At 36.4% G+C, this 23,656-nt stretch overlaps 1 protein-coding gene and 2 pseudogenes across 1 annotated transcript; 1 reads left to right on the forward strand and 2 right to left on the reverse strand.

Annotated features, from left to right (window-relative positions):
• The first annotated feature begins 129 nt into the window (after positions 1-129).
• On the forward strand, positions 130-2,462 carry LOC114029273 (annotated as a pseudogene).
• Positions 2,463-2,720: 258 nt separating this feature from the next.
• LOC114029229 lies at positions 2,721-3,355 on the reverse strand (annotated as a pseudogene).
• Positions 3,356-21,234: 17,879 nt separating this feature from the next.
• On the reverse strand, positions 21,235-22,191 carry B3GALT5 (beta-1,3-galactosyltransferase 5). Its single transcript, XM_027843588.1, has one exon. It carries the CDS (start codon positions 22,189-22,191, stop codon positions 21,235-21,237), a length of 957 nt encoding a protein of 318 aa, XP_027699389.1.
• Positions 22,192-23,656: the final 1,465 nt, after the last annotated feature.

Raw genomic sequence — 23,656 nt, forward strand, 5'->3', positions numbered from 1 at the left:
CTTACTGTGAAAATAAATGCTGATCTAAACATTTTCTGCCAAACACATAATCAGTTTTCCTAGCAGTTTTTGTCAAATAAGGAGGGTGATGGTTTTAACAGTAGGTATTGGGCCGGGACGGATCGCCAGATGCGAGGTGGCCGGGGCTGTAGTCCGAGCCCGGCCAGTTCTGTGACCAGATGGGGTCACGCGGCTCTGAGCGTCCGTCTGAGCCAGGGGTGTAGGTGCGAACGCTGGAAATGCATACAAGCTTCTCAAGTGGCAGGGAGCTCGTGGGGACATTGGGCGGTGTAGACACTATCACAACTCCATATAACTGTCCTGGGAAGAGACTCTTCTGTCTGGGTCTTCAATTTGTAATGGATATAGTCATCACAGTTATTAGACTTCCTCATATGAGCAGAAGTGGAGGAGGATGATAGTGGAAGTCGTCCAGGTTGAGGTATGAGTAGCAGTAGAACAACAGCTTAAGGCATTGAAAAATAGAGGATAGTGTAAAGTTGAACAGGTTCACTGAAGCAGAGGTTCCCAGACTTTTTTGGCCTACCACACCCTTTTTTAAAAAATTACTCAGCACCGCCCCCTCTCTGGTTGAGCCCAGTGAAGCACTGAATTGAGTGCAGGAGCTCTGTCTTCAGTGGCTGACGTACTAAAGCAATTCCTGAACAACTTGCCCAGGGAGATCAGGTCCCCCGATGGGAAAACTTTGAGGAAGTAGTGGAACATTCAGCCCAAATGTCTGAAGAGCTCTGCTTTCTCAGGATTCTGCCCTTTTCCAAAATGGGATCAAAGGAGATAAAGGATTGGCTCCTTGCCTCCTCACAACTAGGACCCAGGAATCTGTGACATTCAGGGAAGTGGCTGTGGACTTCACCAGGAAGAAATGGGAACAGTTGACACCCGCTTAGAGGGCTTCCAGTGTCCAAGCCAGAAGTGATTCCCCAGTTGGAGCAAGGAGAGTTACCATGGATAGCAGAGGAAGAAGTGCCAAGAAGCACGCATCCGGATTGGTAAACTAGACCTGAGACCAAGAACTCAGTTGCAAGGCAAGGTACTTCAGTGAAAGAATCATCCCAGGAAAGGCTTGCAGGTTGTGGCTTATGGGACTCAAATTTGGGACAACCCTGGGAACACGATGGAAGGTTCCAGAGGCATAAGGGGAGTCAAGAAAGAAATTTGGAGCAAATAACTCAAAAGAACATGTCTAATAAAATAAGAATCCATGAATGTGATATATTTGAGAGAAGTTTTCATCTTAAGTCAAGTATTGTTACAAAGAGAAACATTTCTCCAGGAAAGAGCGCCCATAAATATGTTGCACATGGAAATACTTTCAAACAATATTCAGCAAGTAAAAATAATAGAATCTTCTCAGGAAAGAAACTTAGTAAACATAATGTTTGCAAGAAAGAATTTCATTATCCCTCAGCTATATGCAATAAAATAACTACTGGAGAGAAATCATACAAATATGATGAATTTGGGGAAGCATTCAGACAAAGTAAATTTGTAAATCATCATCAGGAAGTTTATATTGGAGAGAAACGCTGTAAGTGCAATGAATGTGGGAAAGTTTTTAGTAAAAATTCATCTCTTACTCTACATCAAAGAGTTCATAGTGGAGAGAAACCTTATGCCCGCAATGAATGTGGCAAAGCTTTCAGTGATGGCTCTTCCCTTACTAACATCAGAGAATCCATATAGGAGAGAAACCTTGTAAATGTAATGATTGTGGTGCAGCCTTCAGACACAGTTCATCCCTTTCTCACCATCAGAGAATCCATACTGGAGAGAAACCCTTTAAATGTAATGAATATGGCAAAGCCTTCTGGCAGAATGCATTTCTGGTTCTACATCAGAGAATGCATACTGGTGAGAAACCCTATGATGTGGCAAAGCTTTTAGTGATGGCTCTTCTCTTACTAAGCATCAGAGGATTCATATAGGAGAGAAGCCCTATAAAAGCCGTGACTGTAGAAAATCTTTCAGTGACAGTTCATCTTTTACTCAACATCAGAATTCATACTGGAGAAAAACCTTACAAATGTAATAATTGTGGAAAATCTTTTAGTGACAGTTCTTCTCTTTCTCATCATCAGAGAATTCATACTGGAGAGAAACCCTTTAAGTGTAATGAATGTGACAAAGCCTTCAGGCAGAATGCATTTTTAGTTCTACATCAGAGAATTCATACAGGTGAGAAACCCTATAAATATAGTGGATGTGGCAAAGTTTTTAGTAGCAGCTCTTCCCTTACAAGGCATCAGAGAACTCATACAGGACAAAAGTCCCTATAAATTTATTGATTGTGGAAAATCCTTCAGTGACGATTTATTCTCTCAACATCAGAATATGGACACACTGGACAGAAACGTTATAAATGTAATGAATGTGGAGAAAACTTCACACACAATTCTTCCCTTTCTCATCATCAGAGAATTCATAGTCAAAATAAACCTTAAGTGCAATTAAAAAAAAAATAACAGTAGGTATTGAATGGATAACTAGCATCAACTTTAAAAGTTACTACCAGAGTGGTGTTAAAGAGATTCATAAGGTGTAATCGAAGCAACTCCTTCTGCAAGCAAGAAAAGAAGTAGAGCTGTGACCCTGGAAGAAAAGGTATGGGGCAACAATGGGTCTATATCATAAGACCTGGAAAAAAAGGTTCATTCTGGTTTTGGAAGTTTGGGCTTGAAAATGAAATGGCTTTGGAAAAATTATAATTCTTGATGAGCCATTTCAAATAGTATGCTTTCCACATCAAGCCTGCTGTTCTCAATATAAGGCTGGTACTACCACATAGACAAGTAGCTTAAAATGAAATCCTGGTTCATAGCAAGGGCGAGCTCTTCAACAATGGTGCGTCTGAGGAGTATTTCCTTCTTGTACATTTCTGAAAGCTTATGGGAAACTTCACAGAAGTAGGTAGTGGGCCATGTATGGAAAAGAGTGTTTGATAATTTCCATTTCCATGATAGTAATTTTCTAGGTTACAAATTCCTTTGGTGGTTGATGTTAACTTGTCCATTTTCACCAGTACCGAAGCCAAGTTTTCCAAGCTGTTATGAAGTTCCTTGCACAACATCTCAAGTTCCTCATTATTTTTTGGATGTGCCTTTTGAGAGTGAAATCTAGAAGCAATGCTGTTGCATTCTAGTTCTACCTTGTCTTCAGTAAGTGCACTGACCTTGATGTTTCCTATTTTGTTTGCAACAGAAAACCCCATATTGTTGAGAGTCTCCCATTTTGATAATAAATTGTGCCAATCTGCAGCATTTTCCTTAATTTTTCTTGTGCTGACAGATAAGACAATTATTTTGGAAGTAACCATGCCAAAGTTCTTCACATCCATGACTTTATTTTATTTTATTTTATTTTTAGCTAGGCAATGAGGTTGTGACTTCCCCAGGGTCACACAACTTATAAGCATTATGTGTCTGAGGCCACATTTGAACTCAGGTCCTCCTGAATCCAGGGCCAGCGCCCTATCCACTGTGCCACCTAGCTGCTCCAAGTCCATGACTTTAGCATCCAAGATCCAACCCATGCAGACCAGAGAAAGTTCAAAAGAAGATCCCAGAAATCTACTTCCTTTAACCTTTTAACAAATTTTTTGTCATTTCAAATTTGCATCATTTCAAAAATATATAATTTTAAATGATGCATCTTAAATATAATAATTTATTGCAAATTTGTAGGTTTTTTGATGATGCAATAGTGCATCATGTAACAGTTTAGTATCATATTGTAACACATCATTACACGCACATATGCCTGCTGATGCATGCTGGACTTCCCAGCAACGTGAGACAGGTTTGCCTGCCAACCCTTGCTTATTAAGACCTGTCAATGGACTTGACCACTGACCGGTTATAACTTGCATTTTGGGTGTTTGTTTGGAAAATGATATAATCACTATGACTTAAACTTTTATATAAAAAATGAAACATGGACAAATGGTTTTTCAAATTTTTCTTCTCTTCTTTACTTACGCATCCACCACTCCCTTACTTTTATTCAATGTCCCCCAATTGTACTCGAGGCTACTACAGCCCCCTTGGATCGTTCCAGCGCTTCCCAGGGGGCAGTATCACCCACTTTATGAAGCTATGCTAAAGGATCAAGATTGAGAAGGGAAAAAATGTAGCCAGAGCAAGGGCTGTGGCCTAGGAATTCTTTGGGGAATGAAGAAAACAGATGTCATGGTGTGGGCAATAAATAGTTTTAATAGTGGTTAGGCATAGGGATATATGGAATGATAGCAGATTATAATCAGATAAGGGAATTTCAGACCCTCCAGAGAAGAAAACTAGTGAATGATGACAAGGTTAAGGGCATGACCCATCTTATGTAGAGTGGAGGATTAGGTCCTGAGAATTGAGTAGATTAAAGAATTGCTAAATCAGGGTATTTGGGGTACTATCAATATCCATGTTATTCAAGGGTAGCAGTGCAGAATAGAGATACCTGGACCTGGGGTCAGAAGCACATGAGAAACTACAATGAGAAATAAATCCAAATAATATTGTTATCATGAGTTCTTGGGCAATATTGGAGAAGGGGTGGGTGAACAAGAGAAAAATAATGATCCCAGGTCAAGATTCTCACCATGTAACCTGGACTCATGTCTATAAGGTAGATTTATAACATACGGCCTGAATTCATAGTGGTTCTGCACTTAGAATTGTAGTTATGAAATGGCTTCATGCTTATGCCCCGTGAGAGAGCAAAACTCTTACAATGGGATGGCTGGGAGTTGAGTTCTCAGACCCTGTACCAGGAAAGGTACAGGGACCTTCTCGAAAAAAGGGACACAGGGAAACATAAGGAAGGGTTTGACCACAGGTCAAGAAATAATACAAAATAACAAATAATACAAAATATGGCAAATATATTCTTTAACAGAATAAATTTAAGAAAAATATAAATGGAAGTAAGGTTCAAGCATGGTAGGGCTTGCCCACATTTCTTCTCTCCACAGTCTTGTTTCTCTCTGAGGTCTTTCTCCTGGTAAGTGAGCACCTATGGTAAAACACAGTCACATGCATCTCTCACCTTGTCCATTCAGATGGAGAACATCTTACAAAAGGGAACTTGCACATGGACCCAGCACCAATTTCTCCTTCAGTCTTGTGCCACAGAAACACCATCTTTCCCTTTTTCTCTTTTCTTTCTTCTCTAAAGTTTCACCAGACCCACTGCAGCAAATGTGTGAAAACCCCTGCCTCACTCTCCTTTCAGGATTGATTTCACCTTAGATTCCTTTTTCCCCCAAATGGGAAGAATTTCAAATCGCAGAGAGTTTTGTGGTCAACCAATCCCTTGCCAAGGGAGGTTACACTGTATACCAGTATTTATTGGGAAATTTTTAGTGTGTCTTCATTACATATGATGCTTGCTTTTGGTTTTAGATAGGTAATTTCTGACAAAATTTTTTAAATGATTTCTCTATGTCTATACTTCACAGGGTTCTTAGAATGTCATATTTTCTTAAAGGCATCTATTATCGTGGTTTTGAATGTTTTTTTTTATTATGTTAATTTTTTTCCCTAATATTAAACTATCATTGAATCCATCACATAAATCCAATTTGGCCAAAATGAGTGATTTCTTGGATGAATTTTTGTAGTCTATTAGAAAGGATTTTACTTAAAATTTTGGAATTATATTCATTAATTGATATTGATCTTAGTTCCCTACTTGATTCTTCATTGGTTTAGGTATTCAAACTATACCTTTTAAAGGATTCTAGTAGAGTGCATTTTATCTCAATTTTAAAAAACAATTTGTGTAGTAGTGGTATTAATTTTTCTTTAAAATTAGATAGAATTTATCAGAACTAGGTAGTTTTTCTCCCCTTTTGGTAGTTCCTTTACAACTAGCTCTATTTACTTTTCTGATATTGGATTATTTAAGATATCTTATTTATCCTCTATTTAGATATTTTTATATCTTGAAGGTATTCCTCTAGTTCCTTAACACTTTCAATTTTGTTAGCATATAACTATGGTATTTCTTCAGATTCTGCTGTGATTTTGCCATGTTAATTTTCTATTTTGCTGATTTAATATTCTGCCCTTTTCATTTTAATCAGATTGGCAAAAGGTTTATCAATTTTACTAGTCTTTTCAAAAAAGGGAGCTTTTATCAATTATATACATTTTTTGCTTCCAGCTTATACATTTCTTCTCTAATTTTAAGTATAATTTCTTCTGTATTTATTTTAGGCTTATTTGGGTTTAATTTTTATATGTATATTCAATTCTTTGGTAGTCTCTTTTTCTGTTAGTGTATGTTTGAAGGGATATAATTTTTCCTCTGAATTTTAGCTAATTCTATAAATTTTGGTATGTTGTTTTCTCATTATCATTTTCTTTAAAATAAATGTTCATTGTTTCTATTTGTTTTTGAACACTATTTAAAATTTCATTGAGTCTCTGTGGGGTGGGGCGGTTCTGTTAGTGTTCTCTGAATTGCTGACTATTTTTATTATATTACAGTCTGTAACAGACAGTTTTCCTTTTTCTGCCTGCTTTATATTTATTATAATATTTCTGTGCCCTAATATGTGGTCAATTTTTATTAATGTTTCATGTGGTGCTTAGAAAAGCATGTCTTTCTCCGGAGTTCTGTTCAGAAGATTTCATAGGTCTTTTAGCTCTAATTTCTCTAGCAACATGTTCTCTATGTTTCCTTTATTTATCTCTCTTTTTTTTTCTAAAACTGAGAGAGGGGCATTAAAGTCTCTTATTATTATGCCATTACTATGTATTTTTATAATTTGCTTAATTTTCTCTTTATGAATTCAGATTCTATGATATTTGAAGGATGGAAGTTTAATATTGATATTGGATTGTTTGTGACTTTTTTAGCATAATGTAATTTCCTTACTTATCTCTATGTTGTCAATTTTTGTTTTTGCTTTGTCTGACAGCATGATTGCAATTTTTGCATTTTTTGATGCACCTGATTAATTGTAAATTTTGATTAAGCCTTTGATTTTTATTTTGTTAATGTCTTTGCTTTTTATCACTCTAGTACTACCTCCCCGTGATTATTTTTTTCTCCATTTACCAAGAAATCTCTTCTCTGGACCCATGCCTTGTGGATATCAGCTGTCCCCAGGTGCTCTGATTCCCCTTTTCCTGAGGCAGGATGTTGTCCATGGAGGCACAATACCCTCTCAAAGGTAGCGATCTATCTAAACACAATCCTTGAAGATTATATCCTTTGTAAGGTATCTATCACACATTAAAGACTATCTTTTCTCATCATAGTGTTCTTCAATGGGACCCCCTGCCACCACAGAATTGAGATTTCTCCCATTTTAATACCTCTCTTTACCCCTTCACCCCTTCTCCTCTAGGTCCTCTTCTTCCTGAGAGACTACAGGAGTTATTTCCCTTTCATTGTTTACCATTGACTTGATTAGGGTATACCATTCATTTTCCTCTGTCTCCTACTCCTTTTCATTTTTCCTCACAACCTTCAAGTAAGCACCTTAAAAATACTCATTCACCTATAGGTGGAGTGTTGTGAGGTTTAGTTCATAGTGTTTTAGGACTGCTCCTCCACCATCACTTGTATTTAAGTTCCATTCTCACCCTTTTCTCTTTTAGAAAGAAATAGCTGAATACTTCTTTGGTTGTTGTTTTTGTTGTTTTTAAAACCATTGTATCTTTCTCTTTTTACATCTTTTTTTCCTCAGGTATTTTGTTGTTGTTACTCGTTCCTTACTTCCTTGCTCTATTTGTTTACCTTTCTTGTATTTCTGCTGTCTAGAATACCTACAAAGCAAGTAATCTCCTCATGTATAATTGTCTTTGTAGACCTGCTTCAAATGCCTCTTTTCTTAAGCATACAACTTGTTTTTCACTAATGGATAAGTATTTATTAAGTACCTATTAAGTACTACACTGTGCTAAGTGTTGAGTATATAAATGTACCTGCCCATGGCAAGGGGTGTGTTAGCCACAAAACCTTCTGAGATTTATAGTTATTCCCATTTTGGGAAGAAAGGGGAAAAATGAGAGAATAGCTCTCAAACTTTGAGGGCAGAATTTTAGTGGATGGTGACAGCAGAAAGGATTATGAGAAAAGGAAAGGTAGAAGATGACAGCAGCACAGCTCTAAAAGCTGGTGACCAGTACATCTATAATTACCTTTTTCAGAACTCTAAGAAGTGACTTCAGTGTGAATAAAGGGAGAGGTGTGTGATTGAAGCAGGGTTTTGTTGATGCTCATTCCAGAAGAAGGAATGCTGAGTGAAAACCTGACAGGAGAAAAGTGTAGTTCCTATCTCACCTCTGCCTTACTTACACTTAATAGGTGGGGGTTTTTTACCTTTTTGTGGAATACTACATTTGCTAGATTTTAATATTAATTTTATAAAAACCTATGACTGATTTTGTCTTTAAGTCTCCTGGTGTCTTTTGTAACACAAGAGTATGAGAGATAAGAGGGGCAGTTCTTAGTATAGGGCTGGAAGTTAAATCCTCAACCCTTTATTAAAGAGTTCTGCTCTCCACCTGGGATGAGCATGAGCCATTTTGTAACTGCAAAATTCTTAAAAATCTAGTCCCTCGAATAAAACTATCTTATAGATGTGACACAAGATTACACAAAGGCAAAAGATAGTCCCTGCCATCAAGGAGCTTACAATCTAATAAGGGAATACAACACATAAAAGGAAGTTGATGGAGAAGCCCATAGGAATGAAGTGGATAGGAAACAAAGGAATGGCTGTCTTTGGTGGCCTCCTTAGAAGATTCTTAGAGGAGTTCTCTGCTCTCTACTCTCCAATCAGAAGAAGGGAGGGGTTCCAGACGCAGAGAGTACTGACAACTTGTGCATTCCAAAGCTGAGGTGATCTTGCAGGGGATATATCTCCATATATTGAAAAGTAAACAGTTCATTCTTGTCTAGTTTCTTATGATTACTTGTTCACATTACTCCAGTACTTAGCACAGTGCCTGACATATACTAAGTTCCCTTAATAAATGCTTGTGGATTGACTAATTTTCTTACATTCTAATAGCTGCTATATTTTATGTGATTTTGATTGTGCTTGAAATCAGTACTTAAATTCTTTCTTTCTGGCTGCTTGGAAGAATTTTTTCTTTGACCTGGAAACTCTAGATTTTGGTTATGATATTCCTAGGAGTCTTCATTTCGAATTTTCTTTCAAGTGGTGACTAGTGGATTCTCTCTACTTGAACTTTACCCTCTGGTTCTAAAAAATCTGGGCAATGTTATTAAAATATGTTGTTTATTCTCTCTCTGCCCCACCTCCTCTCTGTGTGTTATAGTTTTCAGATAGTCCAATGATACTTATGACCTGTTTTCCAAGTCTGTTGCTTTGACAGGAAATACCTTACATTTTCTTCTATCTTTTCAGTGTTTTGACTTTGTTTTAATGTTTGCTGTCTCATAAAGTCACTAACTTCTCTTTGGTCAATTCTAATTTTCTAGAAGTCTGTTCCTTGGATCAGGTTTTGTACCTCTTATACTAAATTATTCATTCTACTCCCAAATCTTTCTTCAGAATTTCTCATTTCTCTTCCTATTCTTTCATTTATAAAAAAGATTTTAACTCTTAAAAAAAAAACTCTTGCTTCATTTCTCCCAGGAACTCTCACTGAACTTCTATCCAAGCTATGTTTTCATTGAAACTTTGCTTGTTGATGTCTCAAAGTCATTCTCTCCTTCTAGGTTTTTGTCTTGGTGTCTCCATCACCACAATACCTCTCTATTCTGAGAATCTTTTGTTTGTTTGCTTAATCATTCTTCCAGTCTTACTTCCTGGTTTGGGACTTTGTCTCAGGACCAGGCTCTTCACACTTTTGGAGGAAATGTCTAATCTTGCTTGGCCTCATTTGTGTTCTATTGAATCCTGTTACTACTTTCTCTAGGCATTGAGTGCTATGTTCTTCAAAGATTTCAAGCGCAGTGAGACTAAATCTTTCATTTCACCCAAAGTGGTCTGATCAAGGACAAAGTCTGATCATGTTAACATAAGCTTTGCAAGTTCCTGCACCAGAACCTAGTCTGGGTAATATATCTATAGGCTTGAATCTGGATGGGGCTCCAGTAGACTACTTGCCAGGACTGGTCACTGTCAGTTAGATATCAGGTTCTGCCAGTTCAGAGTGGCAGAACCGTAGGCTTCTCCTTGTTCTGACACCCTACACTGGTTACTTTACTTTTGCTTCAGTCTGGGCCAGGTGTTGAAGTCAAGACCCCATACAGGTATCAGAGTCACACAGTTGCTGCTCACTTCTGTTCCTGATCCTTGTTCAGTAAACAGCCTTGGGACCTTGAATTTTCCTTACCCTTGTGTAATATCTCTAGGTGCAGATGCCCTCCTCAATCCACACTGGATCTGGGACCTAGTTCTGGAATAGTGTCGGGTCCATCCATGCTAAATCTGGAACCTCTTCTTGCCCTAAAGCATAGCCACAGGCCTCAGCTGACTATCCACATAAAAGGGCTGTGCACCCTGATGGCTAGATTCTGTCACCAGTGTCCACAGACCTGTCTTTCTATACCAACCTGGGCTGGAAAAATGTTTCACTGTGATTGTTTCCTTGGAGTTCCTTAGTCAAGATTTGGTCTGGCACTTTGAACTTTGAATTATGACAGATCTCCCATAAGACATAGGCATGTGAGAAAAAAGAGCCCTCCATCACATCCCTTGCCTGCATGCCTCAGAGACTACTAAGTATAGACGTCTTGAGTTAAATTCTTCTTTCTTAAGTTGAGCTGCTTCTATCATAGATTCCCCCTTCTTGTGTGTTCTTTCATCTAATCTAATATATATAATTTCCATGATTATTGTTTGATTATTTATTTTTGATAAATACATTTGCTCTCTACCCATGATTAGACAATCTTGTAATTTGTGTTATAAGCATTTTGTAGGAAGGAGCTAACCTCACCAAGAGTAAGCTAATTGTTACTGTCCCTTTTGGAACAACAAAGGAAAGTGATTTTTATCTGGAATCCTCAAAAGATTATTGTACTCCTAATATGATGTGTATTAAATAGATACAATTCTATGCCATTGCCTTCTTAGAAGTAAGATAACATAGGAACAAGCACTTACCTATGGTCCTCCTCCTACTCCCCACAAAGACAGAAATTGAAGTTTCCCTTGGAGATGGGGTAGGCCATATCTCAGATCATATTTATTTAAAATATCCATCCCCACCATGCATAGGTCACCCCAAATCACTTTGGCTCAAGTCTTCTACGTTAGCTGTTTAAATATACTAGAAAAGCAACATTCCTCATAGCATGTTTAAAACTGATTCTACTTTCTATCCCTGCTATTATTTGACATAGTTCTATAAACTCTACCAAGAGCAATAAGACAACAGAAGGAGAGTAAGAAAAAGAGGAGTTAAAATTATCCTTGTTTGTTGTTGATGTGATAATTAACTTAGAAAACCCTAGCAGAACAGCAAAGAAATGAACTGATGATTTATATCTTCAATAAATTTCTGTTAGAAAATAAACATAAGAAATAAGAAAAAGGAAAGTCCCATTCAAGATAACTACAAAATGTACCAATTATCTTGGAATCAGTCTACCAAAGCATAGTCATTACCCATATAGATAAAGTTCCAAAACAGTTCTTAAAGAAACAAAGAACTTTAATAACAATAATAATGAGGATAATAATTAACATTTATATCACACCACTATGTGACAAGCACTGTGCAAGAGTTTTACAATTATCTCATTTGATTCTCACAATAGCCCTAGGATGGATGTGCTATTATTACCCCCATTTTATAGATGAGAAAAGTGAGGCAAACTGAGGTTAAGTGACTTGCCCAGGGCCACACAGCTAGTAAAAGTCTGTGGTTGTATTTGAACTCAGGTCTTCCTGATATCCAGCATTCATGGTGGAGTTATGCCAATATGATAAAATTGACAACATTACTAATTGTAGCACTACTTAGTGATGTATTAGTCAAATTAGCCAATAGATGTTCTAGAAACCTTTACAAAATAATGATAAAAGTAATGTGGAGGAACAAAAGGCCAACAAGAATCTGAAGATAAATAATGCAAAAAAGGTAGGAATAAGGAAAATGGCACTTCCAGACTGTCAATTCTTTAAAAAATAGAAAATTAAATCAAAGGAACCAACTAGACAAGTTGGGTGGGGGAGTGAAAAGCACCCCATCAAATTTTAGCTCTGACTAGGTGAGAAGAGGTCTCAATCAAATGGAAAGTTTTTATAGAAATTGGAATTAATGGCTTGCCAGCATACCTCCCAAAAGGATCTCCACAGGAGGAAAGGAGAGGTCTTAGCTTCAACCTGGAATAAGTAAGTCCCCATGATTACTCAGCTCTAACCAGGGAATCACCTTGCCACCTTCAAAGGGTCTGAAGACTGTTTGACCTCCCTATTTTCCCACTGGTATCCAAAATGGGATTCTTGTGTGATGGATAAAAAGTTCAAGAGACATAGTTTCTGGGTAATTAATTTTATTAATTGATTAAAATTAATCATTTTATTAATTATGGCTAGTGGATAATTAATGAAACGGTCATTTGGCTGTCTCTCCTAAACCAAAGAGGGATCACGGTGACTTCTTGACCTTTATATGACCTTGGAACAGTGGGTGTTCCCAACAGGTGGCAATCAACTCTGATTGGTTAACAATTAATGAGACAAATGAATGTTATAATAAAACCTAATTCTAATGAGGATTTGGAGGGGGGAGGAACATGACTTTGATCATGTAGCTTACTCTCAGACCACCCCAGCCTTGGCAATCTAGACAAAGGATCTATCCCCTACCCACTTCCCCACTTGGGTGCAGTCTGAACAAGATAAAGGAGAAAGTTAATCCAATCTCATTATCAGCAATGTCCTTTAGATGTTAGCTGAATAACCTACAAGGGGCTGATCTCTGAATGAGGAAACAGAAAGGGAAAAAATCTTGGATATCTCCAATAGTAAATGCTTATTATTATAAGACAGAAATAATCATTTCTCTCATCTGGATGAGCTGATAGCAGTGTCTGCATCTCTGGGAGCCAAGGGAAAAAATGGAGCACCCCATGAAAGGAAGAAAAGAACTTCTAGCAACCAGAAACTGTAAATGGGCCGAATATGTCAAATCAACTAGAGATTAAATTACTTAGTTCTAAAGAATTAATGGGTCAAACAAAAAAATCACAGAAATGATAAATAACTTCACTAATGATAATAAAAAACAGTGAGACATCATACCAAAATTTTAGGGATGCAACCAAATCAGTCCTTAAGAGTTTATATCCCTAAATTTTTATGTCTAAACACTTTTATCACCAGAAGGGAAAGAACAGATCAAGGAATTAGGTATGCAATTTAAAAAAATAAAAAACCAACAAAAAATTTTCACACCAAAACAGAATAAGTCAAAGAAGAAGTTAACAAAATTGAAAGGAAAAAAAAGCCCAAACCCCTGATAGAATTAATAAATAAAACTAGGGGCTAGTTTTTTTTTTAATAAACCAATAGCTAATTTGCTTTAAAAGAAGAAAGAGAACCATCAAACCACCAGTATCAAAAATTAAAAAGAATTTATAACAAATTCAGATGAAATAAAGGATATTATTAGAAACTTTTGCTGAACAAAACAACAATTTAAATGAAGTGGATGAATATTAACAAAAATATAAATATACATATTAACAGAGCAAGAAACAGAAAATTCCTTCTATGATCTAAATATAGTCTTACTATCTAATCCAGGAAGCATCAAAGAAGAGAAAGAAAACTATAATCAATATCCCTAATGAATATTGATGTAACATTTTAAAATAAAGTATTAGCAGAGGCTACAAGAACATATCTACAGATTGGATCTATAACAAGAATGTAGTGGTGATTTAATATTAGAAAAATGATAGATGTAACTGAGCATATTAATAATGAGATCAATGAAAATCATATGATTGTGGCAAAAAAATGTAGAAAAAGCTTCTGATAAAAATATAACATCCATTTCTGCTAAGAACATTAGAAAAATAGAAACAAATATATGTTTCCTTAATGTGACAAATAGAATACATCTAAAAATCAAGAACTGGCATTATATATAATAGGAATAAATAGAGTTCTTTCCAATAATATCAGAACTGCAGCAAAGATGTTCATTGTCACCACTTCTATTTGATAAAGTGCAAGAAATAATAACTCTAGCAAAAAGACAAGAAAAAGCAATTAAGTAAGTACAGGTAAAGAGAAACAAAATTATTACTTTTTACAGAAGAGATAATGGTGTACTAGGAGAACCTGAGAATCTACTAGAAACTAATCAAAACAATTGATAATTTAATGAAAGTTGGAAGATATAAAATAAATTCACAAATTCACTGGCATTTCAGTATATTAACAACATGTCCCTGATAGAAGAGATAGGAAAGGAAATTCTATTTAAAATAAATACACAACATATAAAATACTTAATTATATGAATCCAATTATAAAACACTTTATGGGATAAAGACAGAAAAAAATTTTTAGGATTACTCATTGCTCATGAATAGGATGAATTAATATAAAAATTGTTACAATACTACATAAATTGACTTACTGAATGAACACAGTGCAATGCCAATAAAAATCAGAAAGGGTTGCTTTATAGAAAAAAACAATAATAAAATTCATCTGAAGTAACAAGTCAAGAATCTTAAGGGAAAGAGTTTTTTAAAAGTGGAAAGGAAGGATGCCTACCAGTACTAGATTCAAACCATACAAAACAATCATTTTTTATAATAATCTGACATTGGTTGAAAAATAGAAAGTATGATCATTGGAATAGATTAAGGTATACAACACACAGAAGTAAACAAAAGTATTAGACTAGAGTTCAATAAAACAAAGACTCCAGCCACTGGTGTAGGAATGTGCTATTTGACAACAACTGCTGGAAAAGCAAGATAAGCTACAAATGGATACATGACCTAAATACAAAATATTATCATCATAAACAAATTAGAATATTAAGGAAGATGGATAGAGGAAGAGTTCGTGACCAAACGGGAACCTGAATGCATTACCGAAGGTAAAATCAATAATTTTGATTACACAAAATCTGAAAGGTTTTTTTTAATCTAAATGCAGCTAGTATTAAAAGGGAAACAATGAACTAGGAAAAAAATCTTTGCAGCAAGTTTCAGTGATAAAAGTCTCATTTCCAAAATCTACAAGAAACCAATTCAAATTTGTAAGACTAAAAAGCCATTCTCTAATTGATAAATGGTCAAAAGATATTACAATAAGATCTCAAAAAAAGAAATCTTAGCTATCTCTAACTATATGAAAAAAGGCTCCAAATTAATAAGAGAAATACACATTAAAGTAACCGTGTACCCATCATATTGGCAAAGTTGACAAAAAATGAAAATGTTGGAGGAGACATGAAAACATTGATACACTCTTCATAAAGCTGTGAATTTATCCAGCCACTCTGGAAACGATTTGGAATAATGTCCCAAAATTTCTAAAGTGTGCATGTCCTTTGACCCAGTATTACTACTAGTGATGTCCAGCCTCCAGAAGGAAGAAAGGAAAATCACTAGATAAGTCACTGGCTGAAGAGTTCTCTGAATTCCTTCAAATTCCATTTAACATCCTACTTTCTACAGGAAGCTTTTCCCAATCTCTCTTAATTCTAGGCCCTTCCCTGTGTTGATTTTTTTTCCTATTTAACTGATATATAGCTTGTTTGTACAGTTGGTTAGTCATTCAGTCATGTCCTACTCTTTGTGACCTCATTTGGGGTTTCCTTGGCAAAGATACTGGAGTGGTTGGCCATTTCTTTCTCCTGTTCCCTTTACAGATGACAAACAGGATTAAGTGACTTGCCCAGGGTCACACAGCTCCTATGTGCCTAAGGCCAGATTTGAACTCAGGAAGATGAGTCTTCCTGACTTCAGAGTCTGCACTCTATCCACTGTGCCACCTAGCTGCCCCTTGTTTGTACACAGTTGGTTCCATGTTGTCTTCCTCATTAAACTGTGAGACATATTTGAGAGATGTCATAAAGGCAAAAAAAAATAATTTAAAGATTAGACATGCACACAGTGAAGAGTCAAGGATGATGCAGCAGTTGTGAATCTAGGTGACTAGTAATAACAAAGTTGAGAAGAGGGAAGGGTTTGGAGAGAAAGATAATGAGTTCTATTTTGGACATATTGAATTTGGAGTGTGTATAGTACCTCTAAATCAAGATATCCAAAAGACTAATCTGGTGTTTCCAGTTTAGAGCTCAGCATAAATACTAAGGCTAGATATATAGTACATAAACTTGGATGGAGGGAGTGTTAACATCTTTATTTCAAAATAATTAGCTTCCTTTGTAATCATATGTATTTTAAGCATTTAAAAACATTACTTTAAGAGGGGTCCATAGGCTTTACAAAACTGAAAAAGGAATTCATGACACAAAAAGGTTAAGAACTCTTGCTCTGGACTATCTCAGAAAATGATCTCATCAGTTCCCATGGGTTCAATGATCACTTTTACATATTAGGGCTGGATTTACAGATCTTGGAATCAAAGGGTTCTTTTTTGTGTTGTGAACTGCATTTCAAGTTGTTGTACTCTATTGACTCCTTCTCAGAATAATGTTTTTAAATATATATATATATATATATATATATACATTTCTCATCCAAGTTCATGGACCCTTTGAATTTTGATCTTTCAAGTATACCACAAGTCAATAACCCCTGGTCTACAGGGAGAATAGAAGAGGTATCAGTACAGAGTCTTGGAGGACACTCACTGTTAGTGACTATGAGCTGAATGAAGATTTAGCAAAGGTGCCTGAGAACTGGCCAAAAATAAAAAGAGCAGTGTCACAAAAATCTAAAGAGCAGAGAACATCTAGGAGAATGGGGAGAGCAGCCATGTCAAAGGCTACAGAGAGATCAGTAAGAATGAGAATTGAGAAAAGTTCTTTAGATTTACAATCAAAAGATCTCTGGTAATTTTCGAAAGAGGTATTTCAGCTGAATGATGAGGTCTGAAACTACAATGCTAATGATTTATAGTGAGTGAGAAGAGAGGAAGTGAAGGCACCTAGGATAACTAGCTTTCTCAAGGAGTTTTAGCTGACAAGAGGAAAAGAGATATAAAGCTAGATAGCTAGGAATTGGGAGCAGAGAGGAAGACTGTGACATTGGCACTGAACTAAATGAGAAAGGAGGAAGAATTGGGGGAGAAGGGAGTAATAGATAACAACTATCACAATCTGAATTGGGTGATAAATCTGGATGGTACATTTTTTCAGACAATTTTTATATTTTTAGTTCAAGTTTTATAGCTCAAATAACAATACACAAGGAAATGCTAATATATTTTATATAACACTAAGCAGTGGGGGAAGGAATAAATAAGAAATCAAAGAGGGAAAGGGGAATTGCTACAGGTATACACTGAGTATACTGAGCGAGCTGCTTGCCTGTACAAAAGTCCACAAGGTCTCAAGATGGAGGTGACATGAACTTCCACACCTGAGTCACAACTTCTTCTTTCTTCTACTGAATTCTTGGAGAACCAACCCAAGTACCATCCCTCTTCTCCATTTCTCTCCATCCCCCCCCACCCCTATAACCTCAGCAACCAATGGACTCCTAGGAAAGCATCTCCCATTTCTACTTTTTATTCTGATGTAGGGTCAGATCTTGATGCTTTATACAAATAATGATGTTATGAAGTTTTTTTGTTTTTTACATATGTCTTTCCTTATAGTCAATAAACTTCTTGAGATATAGTCTCAAAAATGAGTCAAGGGGTATGACCAATTAAGTAACTTTCCTTGCATAATTCAATGAGTCAAGGGTACTTTAATTTGTATTTGCCCAATTATTCATAATTTGTAACTTTTTCAGGTAGTTAGTGTTTGTATTCTTTTGAAGAACAAATTTCTTCTTTTGTGCTTTGACCACTCACTTATTGGAGAATGGGTCTTAATTTAAATATGTATGAATTAACTAAAGTGGTCATATTGTGACTTATTTTGAACATATGAAAATTATTACTTTTCTCCTAAATATATGATTTTTTAAATATGACTAGAATATTCAAGGAAATCCCTCAAGGTCTAGGCATAGAATGTAACTGACTGGTCTCCTGGCAGGTAGTAGTATTGCTGTGTCCTAGGAGCATAAGCACAAGTGGGAGGTACTTTGTCCCAGGGTCCTGCCTAGTGGTAAGCAGAAGTAGAAGCCAGAAGTGTCACTCTGGGGCTTATGAAAGCTTAGAAAATCCAGGCCATGGTCATGGCAGGTCTAACCAGGAAGTAGGAGATTGGGACTTATTCTCTGACAAGCATGAGCCTGGGTTGGTGGTTGTGTGCTCTAAGGGATCCAGAAAATTAGTTATGAAGCAGGAACTATTATATCTGGAGTTGGGGCCAGAAGTCCATCCAAGAACATGGATGAATCAGTGAAAACCAATCTCTACCACTGAGAATGCATATTCTACTAACGATGATTCATGGTGTATTTATACCATATTTCACACTCAGTGAAATAGAGAGCTGGCTTAATTATGGATACTAGTCAAAAATGAATAGAATAGAATCCTAGACATTCAGACCTGTGACATAGTAAGAAGTTATTCTGCCAACTTTGTCCAAATTGGACTCTTCTCTGATTTCATGGATTTGATGGTACACTCCAGAAAAGCTGAATTATTTCTTTACCATGTTTACATATTTATGCAAGTTGTCCCGCATAAGAAGTTATACCTCATAGACTCGTTACTCAGCTTTGAAATATTTCTCATATTTCAAGGCTATTTCCAACATGAAGATTTCTCTGCCCACCACCCAGTCAAAAGTGATCTCTACCTCCTCGAATTTCTCTTTGAAATTTGTGTTGACCTCTCCTTTCTCATACATTGTATTCTATCTTCTATTATAATTATCTGTGTTCATGGCTTATTTCTCCCCCCCCCCCCGCATTTTACTGTAAACTCCTCAAATGTAATGCCTTCCACATAATAGACACAATAAACATTTATTTAATTGAATAAAATGCACACTGCATTTCAAAACAAAGAAATAAAGTTTAAAAAGTCTATTCAAAAGAATAGATTAGCTTTGTAAAATGGAACTCTTGAAACTTTCATCGTAACTGTCATAACTATTTTGCATCAAATATAAGAGCATCTCAAGTTCAGAAAAAAGACTTTTCATTTCATTTCAGACATATTCATTGGAACAGAACTATTTAGTACTCTACACTTGAGATGCTTTATCATAATTACCCATTAAAGTCTGGTGAAATAATAATAAGTAATAACAACAAACTACTAATTTGCATTATATAAGGCATATTTCCAAAAAGCTTGGGGCCCTTTGCAAAAAAGTTACCTCTTTTTCACTATATCCCTGAGAAAAGGGTACATTCAGGCCTCCATTCAGAAAAAACGACAGAGAAACTCAAAAACTCAAGGTTCAAGAGTTTCTTAACTATCTGGCTAGACCAGCCCCAAAAGCTGAGTCTCTAAAACTCTTTAGTGGTTGGCACATAGTAGATGTTCAATAAAGGAATATTAACTTTGCAAAACCTTAACTCATGCATTAAGAATCCTGCAATGAATATGCTTATACCCTAATATTTTTACCCTACGTTCCTTTAAGTGTGAAAATTTTAGAAATACTGTAGCTCATCTCATTCTACCTAAATATAACATGGGTAAACTGGCCAAAAGAAGCCATTCCTTGGAGCATACACAGCGGGTGTTCTCTGCCTGGCTCCAGCTCACCACATAGAAATTTAAGTGGGGCATACTTCATATCATGCAAAGTTTGCACTACATGATTATAATCTCCTAAATTGGCCCCTAAGCCAGGAGAACCAATGACTTGGGATAGAAAAAAGCAAGCTACTTGGACCTTTGATTTCCTCTTTCTTTCTAGCTATGAAGTGTGAAGAGTATTTAGAGCTGCATCCTAAGAGCCAGGAGTCCTATCTCCCACCTAGCCTCCTTGCAACCACGAGTACAACATATTCCTTTGCATTTATTTCTTCCTCGTCTTAGATGAAGGACTATCCCATGATGACTATGTCCAGGCTGGAACTTTGTAACTTTCAAAAGATCCAAAGGTCTTGAGAAGCAAAAGGAGCTTCAGTGTCCCCAGGGCAGCAGTAGCTCATGGCAAGGGATGGACCGAGGTAAAATTATCAGAACTGTGCTATTGCTTTATGTTCTGGTATGTCATAATATTGGCCTCCCATATGAATATACCAATACTTCTTAGTTAAGTTACTAAATTCTGTCTAATCATTCTGTTAATGCATGCATTAATTTTATGCTTAGCATCCCTCACCATGTAGAAAAAACTATCTGCCCTATCCCTGAATGAAAAGACCCAAACATAACTCAAGACTTTTACTAAAATTAGTATCATCACCCAGATGATAGGGTGAAAGCTTTTAGCAAGCAATTGAGTGTGACAATGGGGATTCTGACCCTCTTACTTAGAGGAAAGCTCCACCCCTAAACTGGTTCACACTGCTGGATATAGGGAAGGATGAGTACCTGAGCCCTTGTATTCCCAACAGTGGTTCTTTGGTGCTAAATGAACAATCAGTGACATATAGGATTGAATTTCAATGGCAGAATAGCTCAGAGACAAACTCAAGCTCTAATGAAAGTCAGTAGTGCAACAGAATGGTCTACATACTCAGTATTTTATCATTTAGGGCTTTGAATATAAGGTCCAAAAAAGAGCTGGTTCCAATTTAGAACTGGATGTTGTCTACACTTGAATTGAAATATAGTGATTCATCTCAACGAAGCACTGAATACTAAGCAGAGAACAGCAGGCTTCCTTGCTTGTCTAGTCAGTTCTTAATGAAGCCAGGGAGTTGGGGACATGTGTATTGGTGATGTCTTTGTTAATTAGATATCGCATAAACATCAAGGGATGCTAGGATGGACTGGAGGTGGGGAGAATGAACTGTTACTTGGTCATTTTCATTTTGAGGAGGCTCAAAATTGGAATGGACAAATCATTTCAGGATTACCATTTAGGTTCTTAAATTTTAGTCTTGTGTTCAGAACACTGAGGAACATGACTCTGTCTTCCTCTTCCTCCTTAATGCTGACATGTTGTGACTCTCAACAATGCCATTCAAAAACCTGCTTCTCCTGCCAAAATGTCACTGCAGAGTGTCTAATATTTGTCCTGGTATGTCACTATTATCATTTCAAACAGCTGGACACTTTTCATCTAAGGACCTCTCCAAAGCTTTCCAATATATCAGCAGATTTTTTGGCTTGACAAAATGGCAGGTCACAATTTTCTTAAAGCGACAGGTAGAAAACTTAAGCCCATCTGGGAAAAAAGTCTGTTCTGAGTGTAGTTCTTCTAGATGAATTTTTAGTTCTGCAAGGCAGAGTCCCATGAAAACATCCTCCAGTTTAATAAACGGAACTTTTTCTGAAACATTATAAACCTCACTTGCAATGTCACTAGAAAAAACATAACCCGTTCCAGAACAAAAAGGTGGATATTTTTCCCATGGGTATTCATAGTAACTTACATACCACTTATTAAATATTTTCCTAATTGGAAATTCATTCGTCTTTAAAAAACCAGTAAAAAACCTAGTTGTTCTGTTTTTCCTTATAAGGAGATCAGTTAGATAGTAGACATTTACAAACATGTCAGAATCAGTCTTCATCACAAAGTCAGATTGAGGACAAAAATGGTGAACCCATTCTATGCCCATCATTGTTTTAAGAGTCAAATTGAAATATACATCTAAAAAGTCTTTCTGGATAATATCTCTGTATTTCTGGCTTTCTTGTGTCACCACATTATCGTCCTTTGAATTTGTGATTCCTAGCAGAAAGTATGTTATTATTCGTTTACCTTGTACAATTCTTTCTTTTCCCCAGGTCTCACGGATAGCCATCCGTGCTTTAATCTGATTGTGGGATGAAGTCACCATCACAACCAAAAATGGAGGATTCTTTCTGCAGTCTATATCTGGGAGCTGAAGAAAGTTCCCACCATATTTCTTGAAAAATATTGGGCCTTCTTTTCTTATGCAAAAAATGCAGATTTCTGTTGAATTCATCTTAGATATGATCAAACATAAGCAAGAAACCACAAGAATAATAATGAAAACATGTATCATCTTAATCTTCTGGTAAACCATCTGAAAGAAATAAAGTCAAATTAATAGACCCCAAAATTACCTTTTTTGGTACAATAATAATAATAGTTGACATTTATGCAATATGGTATACTGGAAAAAAAACTGGACACAGAGACATGATGAGCCTGAATTTAATCCTGCCTCTGATACTTAGTAGTGGTATGGGAAGAAAATGGTGGGGCTTGAGGAAGGAATTTCAATTCTCCAGGTTGTCAGGAAGAATGAAGCTGGCTTTCTAAGTGGGAAAAGTGCATTATCATCATCATCATCGTAGCCAACATTTACTGTATATAGTTCTAAGAAAATCAAATTGATCCCATTTCTTAATCAATTCTATTTTTGTAATTAATTCTATTTGTAGTTGATTTTATTCTGTACTTTGTATAACTACTTAAGTCCCTTTCTTTTTCTCTGAGTTAAGAATTTCATAGGGTCAGAGGTTCAGCCTTCTTCTCTGAGCTAAGCTGTCCCATAAATCATTTATCTCTACACATCTTATTACCCATGCACAATTAAGGCAGACCTGTTTTCTTACTAATGATCCTTGAATACCTATGCACAATTAAGGGAGATCTGTTATCTTGCTAACTAGCCTTACAAGATGCAGGTGGGCACTAGGAAATCTGTTATCTCTGTTCCACTAGTAAACCCTGCAGGATGCATACGGGCTTCATAAATCAATTGGCATTCCTTAACAATAAGAAGGGGGTTGTTACTTAGCCCCACTTTCCTGATTTCCAGCCAAATATTTTGTCTCCTACATGTATCATGCTACCAATTCCATTGTTTTCTTTAGGCTTTGTAACCAATCATAACTTGTTTCCCACCTATGAAGTCCTATTCTTTGTTCTATGCTTCCCAGAAAAACCATAAATAAGGCTAGCTTGTCTCACTTACTGGTCTTAGCATTTCTGAGGAAGCTAAGATCCCTATTTACTGGTAAATTCATGTTTCACTAATCTTTGCATCACTACTACTGATTGAAGATATGAGGTTCATATGTAAAAGGCCAATACTGAAAGCGATTATGTGGCTAAGATATTATCTGAGAATGAAATTTGGATTTCTGGACCAGGACTTGAAATATAATTATAATAGCCTTTTGGAAAGGGGAACAACTTCTGCTTTCCCATGAAGATTCTAAAAAAAATAATCTGAGATCTCAACAGACTGCTCATGTAATATGAACCCCAACTTAAGAAATGACAAGTTCACAGAGCCTGAACAGACAGAGTGCAAGGAGCCACATAGGGAGAAAGAGAGAATGCGCACAGAGATGGAGGGAAAGCAGAACTGAGGTGTGGCACTGAATAAGAACATACAGAGCCCAGGTTCCCCTGGAATGCACCACAGGCAGATGGAACAACATCTGACTTATAAAAATGCTCTCTGACTTTCCCCACCAGACCCTATGCCTCCCTCCTATGCCAGTTTGGTTTCTGTACTTAAAGGTCTCCCTTGGTCT

Source organism: Vombatus ursinus, unplaced genomic scaffold (genome assembly GCF_900497805.2).
Source record: "Vombatus ursinus unplaced genomic scaffold, bare-nosed wombat genome assembly UNPS02014924.1, whole genome shotgun sequence".
In the NCBI taxonomy this organism is placed as follows: Eukaryota; Metazoa; Chordata; class Mammalia; order Diprotodontia; family Vombatidae; genus Vombatus; species Vombatus ursinus.